The sequence below is a fragment of the Onychostruthus taczanowskii genome, unplaced genomic scaffold, assembly GCF_017590055.1.
Source record: "Onychostruthus taczanowskii isolate IOZ18803 unplaced genomic scaffold, ASM1759005v1 scaffold330, whole genome shotgun sequence".
NCBI lineage: Eukaryota > Metazoa > Chordata > Aves > Passeriformes > Passeridae > Onychostruthus > Onychostruthus taczanowskii.
The window spans coordinates 48,897-54,950 of NW_024500684.1; the positions used below are offsets into that span (position 1 = coordinate 48,897).

Here is a 6,054-nt window from a genome sequence, read left to right on the forward strand (position 1 = left end):
GGTAAGCCCCACCTCCTTTATGACGTCACGGGGGGAGGGGGAAAGGGGCGGGGCCGCGGCGTTTCTGTAACGGGACCGGACCATTAAAACCTCCCCGGGAGCGGCGTGAGCGTGTGTGACCCCAAAACCCCCCCGGGACCGCAAAACCCCCCCGGGACCCCAAAGCGCCCCCGGGACCCCAAAACTCCCCCGGGACCCCCCCGGGGACCCCAAAACAGCGCCGGGTCCCCCCTCCCCCAACGCGTTCCCGCCTTTCCACGCGCTCCCCTCCTCCCCCCCCGCCACAATGGTCTCTTCCACGCGCCCAAGGGGCGGGGTCGGAGCGGGCAGCCAATGGCGTGGCGGCGGCGCGGTCACGTGGGGGGCGGAGCTGGTTAAAAGCGGCGGGGCGGGGCGGGCGCGGCCTCATTCCGGGCCCGTCCGGCGCCGCTCGGGTGAGGCTGGGCCGCTCCTATCGCGACTCCTCTCGCTTCTCCCCCTCCTTCTGTCGCGATAGTCGCGACTTTCGCTGCTGCCGGGCCGCTCTTTTCCCTTCCCCCCCCTCCCCGCTTCTTTTCCTCTCCTTTTCCCGCCTCGGCACCCTGAGGGCCGCGCGGGCTCCGCGCATGCGCGCGCGGGCGGCGGGAGCGGCGCTTCCGGGGGGCGCCCACGTGGCCGGGCTGGGGGGGGGAGGGGAAAGAACCACGTGGGGGTGGCCGTGACGTCATGGGGGACGCCGCGTGACGTCAGCAGGAGGGGACGCGTGGAGCTGATGGGATTGGGGGGGCGCTGAGGGGGTGTGACGTCACTGGAGGGCGCGCGGGAGGTGTGTGGTGATGTCACTGGGGTGTGACGTCACTGGAGGCGGTGCGGGGGGCGGTGGTGACGTCGTAGAGGGGGAGGGCTTGGCGCTGAGGGCTTTGACGTCACGGGGGTGTTCTTTACGGGGGTTGTGACGTCAGAAACCGCTCCGTGGGCAGGTTATTACGTCACCGCAGGGGCAGGGCCCCCGCCCTATGACGTCACGGCCAGCCCCGCCCCCCCACGCATGGCGGCGGAGGAGGGGAAGTTGTTCGTGGGGGGCCTCAACTACGACACGGACGAGCAGGGCCTGGAGCAGCACTTCAGCTCCTTCGGGCGCCTCTCGGAGGGTGAGACCCCAAAATGTCCTAAAATAGCCCAAAAATATCCTAAAGCCGCCCTAAAGTACCCCAAAAACTGCCCCCAATCCCCCTGGGGCAGCACTTCAGCTCCTTCGGGCGCCTCTCGGAGGGTGAGACCCCAAAATGTCCTAAAATAGCCCAAAAATATCCTAAAGCCGCCCTAAAGTACCCCAAAAACTGCCCCCAATCCCCCTGGGGCAGCACTTCAGCTCCTTCGGGCCCATCTCCGAGGGTGAGAGCCAAAAACAGCCAAAAATGTCCTAAAATATCCTGAAATACCCCCAAAATACCAGAAAATATCCTAAACCCGCCCTAAAATACCCCAAAAACTGCCCCCAAACCCCCTGGGGCAGCGCCTCAGCTCCTTCGGGCCCATCTCCGAGGGTGAGAGCCAAAAACAGCCAAAAATGTCCAAAAATAGCCCAAAAATATCACAAAATATCCTAAAACCTCCCTAAAGTACCCCAAAAACTGCCCCCAAACCCCCTGGGGCAGCGCCTCAGCTCCTTCGGGCTCATCTCCGAGGGGGAGAGCCAAAAACAGCCAAAAATTATCCAAAAATATCCTTAAAATACCCTGAAAACAATATAAAATATCCTGAAAGTACCCTAAAATATCCCAAAAATATCCTGGAATATCCTAAAGTCACCCTAAAATAGCCCAAAAACTGCCCCCAAACCCCCTGGGGCAGCACTTCAGCTCCTTCGGGCCCATCTCTGAGGGGGAGAGCCAAAAATGCACCAAAAATGTCCTAAAATGGCCCAAAAATACCAAAAGTACCCCAAAACCAGCCCAAAAATATCCAAAAACAGCCTTAAAATATCCCAAAATTATCATAAAATATCAAAAAAAAAATCCTAAAACATCTCTGGGGCAGAGCTTCAGCTCCTTCGGGGTCGTCTCTGAGGGGGAGAGCCCAAAATGCACCAAAAATGTCCTAAAATAGCCCAAAAATACCAAAATTACCCCAAAACCAGCCCAAAAATATCCCAAAAAAACTTTAAATATCCCAAAATTATGATAAAATATTAAAAAAAAAAAATCCTGAAACATTCCTGGGGCAGAGCTTCAGCTCCTTCGGGGTCGTCTCCGAGGGCGAGGCCAAAATCAGCCAAAAATACCCCAAAAATCCCTAAAAACTGCCCAAAATCCCCAAATCCAACCCTCGGGGTTTTTTTTTGGGTTCCCTTGGGGGGATTTTTTTTTTTAATTTATTTTGGGATTTTTTTGGGGGGGTGTTTTGGGGATTTTTGGGGCGTTTTGGCGTATTTTGGGGTCCTTTTTTGGGTGTTTTGGGGCTGCTTGGGACCATTTTGGGGCTGGTTTTGGGGTTCTTTTGGGGATATTTGGATTCTTTTTCGGGGTCTTTTTGGGGCTGGTTTTGGGGTTATTTTGGGACCATTTTGGGGTTGTTTTGGGAATGTTTGGGTTATTTTTTGGGGCTATTTTGGGGCTGGTTTTGGGGTTTTGAGGATGTTTTGGGTTCCTTTTTGGACCATTTTGGGGCTGTTTTTGGGGTTCTTTTGGGGATATTTGGATTCTTTTTCGGGGTCTTTTTGGGGCTGGTTTTGGGGTTATTTTGGGACCATTTTGGGGTTGTTTTGGGAATGTTTGGGATGTTGGGAGGGATTTGGGGGAGTTTTGGGGATTTAAAGGGGAGTTTTGGGGGATTTACTTGTAGCAATTTTGGGGCTGTTTGGGGTCATTTTGGGGCTGTTTTGGGGTTATTTTGGGACTGGTTTTGGGGCCATTTTGGGGCTGGTTTTGGTGTTTTTTGGGGCTGTTTTGGGGTTATTTTGGGATTGGTTTTGGGGCCATTTTAGGGCTGGTTTTGGGGTTATTTTTTGACTGGTTTTGAGGTTATTTTAGGGCTGGTTTTGGGGCCATTTTGGGGTTGTTTTGGGGATATTTTTGGGCTGGTTTTGGGGCCATTTTGGGGCAGGTTTTGGGGATGTTTTGGGTTCCTTTTTGGGGCTGTTTTGGGGTTATTTTGGGGATATTTTTGGGCGGGTTTTGGGGTTATTTTAGGACCATTTTGGGGTTATTTTGGGGCTGTTTTGGGGTGGGTTTTGAGGCTGTTTTGGGGCTGTTCTGGGGTTATTTTGGGGATATTTTTGGTCTGGTTTTGGGGCTGTTTTGGGGATATTTTTGGGCTGGTTTTGGGGATGTTTTGGGTTCCTTTTTGGGGCTGTTTTGGGTTGTTTTGGGGCTGTTCTGGGGTTATTTTGGGGATAGTTTTGGTGCTGTTTTGGTCTGGTTTTGGGGATGTTTTGGGGCTGTTTTGGGGTTATTTTGGGTTACTCTGGGGCCGTGTGGGTGACGCCCTGGCCGTGGCAGTGGTGGTGGTGAAGGACAGGGAGACCCAGCGCTCGCGGGGCTTCGGCTTCGTCACCTTCAGCAACCCCGAGCACGCCAGCGACGCCATGCAGGCCATGAACGGAGAGGTGGGGACACCGGGGACACACCTGGGGCACTGGGGGGACAGCTGGGACTGCTTGGGACACTGGGGACAGCTGGGACACACCTGGGGATACTGGGGACAGCTGGGGACACACCTGGGGACACACCTGGGACACTGGAGACACACCTGGGACAGCTGGGGACAGCTGGGACACACCTGGGGACAGCTGGGGACACACCTGGGACAGCCAGGGACATACCTGGGGACACCAGGAAGAGCTGAGGACACACCTGGGGACACGCGGGGACACTGGGGACAGCTGGGGACTGATGGGGACAGCTGGGGACTGATGGGGACACTGGGGACACCCGGAGAGGTTTGGGGATACCTGGGGGACACCTGAGTGGAAGTGGGGACACCATTGAGGGGGTTTGGGGACCCCTGGGGGGACATTTGGTGTCCCCAGGGGGGCATTTTGGTTATTTTGGGGTCCTTTTTTGGGTGTTTTGGGGCTGCTTGGGACCATTTTGGGGCTGGTTTTGGGGTTCTTTTGGGGATATTTGGATTCTTTTTTGGGGTTATTTTGGGGGTAATTTTGGGGTTATTTTGGGACCATTTTGGGGTTGTTTTGGGAATGTTTGGGTTATTTTTTGGGGCTATTTTGGGGCTGGTTTTGGGGTTTTGAGGATGTTTTGGGTTCCTTTTTGGACCATTTTGGGGCTGTTTTTGGGGTTCTTTTGGGGATATTTGGATTCTTTTTCGGGGTCTTTTTGGGGCTGGTTTTGGGGTTATTTTGGGACCATTTTGGGGTTGTTTTGGGAATGTTTGGGTTATTTTTTGGGGCTATTTTGGGGCTGGTTTTGGGGTTACTTGTAGCAATTTTGGGGCTGTTTGGGGTCATTTTGGGGCTGTTTTGGGGTTATTTTGGGACTGGTTTTGGGGCCATTTTGGGGCTGGTTTTGGTGTTTTTTGGGGCTGTTTTGGGGTTATTTTGGGGTTGGTTTTGGGGCCATTTTAGGGCTGGTTTTGGGGTTATTTTTTGACTGGTTTTGAGGTTATTTTAGGGCTGGTTTTGGGGCCATTTTGGGGTTGTTTTGGGGATATTTTTGGGCTGGTTTTGGGGCCATTTTGGGGCAGGTTTTGGGGATGTTTTGGGTTCCTTTTTGGGGCTGTTTTGGGGTTATTTTGGGGATATTTTTGGGCGGGTTTTGGGGTTATTTTAGGACCATTTTGGGGTTATTTTGGGGCTGTTTTGGGGTGGGTTTTGAGGCTGTTTTGGGGCTGTTCTGGGGTTATTTTGGGGATAGTTTTGGGCTGGTTTTGGGGCTGTTTTGGGGATATTTTTGGGCTGGTTTTGGGGATGTTTTGGGTTCCTTTTTGGGGCTGTTTTGGTTTGGTTTTGGGGCGGGTTTTGGGGATGTTTTGGGGCTGTTTTGGGGATATTTTTGGGCTGGTTTTGGGCTGGTTTTGGGGCTGTTTTGGGGTTATTTTGGGTTACTCTGGGGCCGTGTGGGTGACGCCCTGGCCGTGGCAGTGGTGGTGGTGAAGGACAGGGAGACCCAGCGCTCGCGGGGCTTCGGCTTCGTCACCTTCAGCAACCCCGAGCACGCCAGCGACGCCATGCAGGCCATGAACGGAGAGGTGGGGACACCGGGGACCCTGGGGACACTGGGGGGACAGCTGGGACACTGGGGACAGCTGGGACACACCTGGGGATACTGGGGACAGCTGGGGACACACCTGGGGACACACCTGGGACACTGGAGACACACCTGGGACAGCTGGGGACAGCTGGGACACACCTGGGGACAGCTGGGGACAGCTGGGACACACCTGGGGACAGCTGGGGAAACACCTGGGACAGCCGGGGACATACCTGGGGACACCAGGAAGAGCTGAGGACACACCTGGGGACACCCGGGGACACTGGGGACAGCTGGGGACTGATGGGGACAGCTGGGGACTGATGGGGACACTGGGGACACCCGGAGAGGTTTGGGGATACCTGGGGGACACCTGAGTGGAAGTGGGGACACCATTGAGGGGGTTTGGGGACACCTGGGGGGACATTTGGTGGGGACACCCGGGGACACCTGGGGACAGCTGGGGACTGATGGGGACACTGGGGACACCCGGAGAGGTTTGGGGATACCTGGGGGACACCTGAGTGGAAGTGGGGACACCATTGAGGGGGTTTGGGGACACCTGGGGGGACATTTGGGGTCCCCAGGGGGGGTTGGGGGCAGAACTGGGGACCTGAGCAGGTTTGGGGCACTCAGAGGGGGCTGGGGGATCCCGGAGGGCACCAAGGTGACCCCAAATGTCCCCAAATGTCCCCAAATGTCCCCGCAGTGCCTGGACGGGCGGCAGATCCGCGTGGACCACGCCGGGAAATCGCCCCGGGGGTCCCGGGGGGGCTTCGGGGGCGGCCGGGGCCGGGCCAGGGGCTACGGCCGAGGTGAGCACGGGGGGAGGGGGCTTGGGGGGCTGGGCTTACCATTTTTGAAGATG

At 55.9% G+C, this 6,054-nt stretch overlaps 1 protein-coding gene across 1 annotated transcript; it reads left to right on the plus strand.

Moving 5' to 3' along the window:
* Positions 1-349: 349 nt before the first annotated feature.
* RBM3 (RNA binding motif protein 3) lies at positions 350-6,012 on the plus strand (the record flags this gene model as incomplete). Its single annotated transcript, XM_041410752.1, has 4 exons — positions 350-434; positions 960-1,130; positions 3,480-3,586; positions 5,896-6,012. Coding segments are annotated over exons 2-4 (327 nt in total), but the record flags the coding sequence as incomplete, so codon positions are not given.
* Between the last annotated feature and the right edge of the window lie 42 nt (positions 6,013-6,054).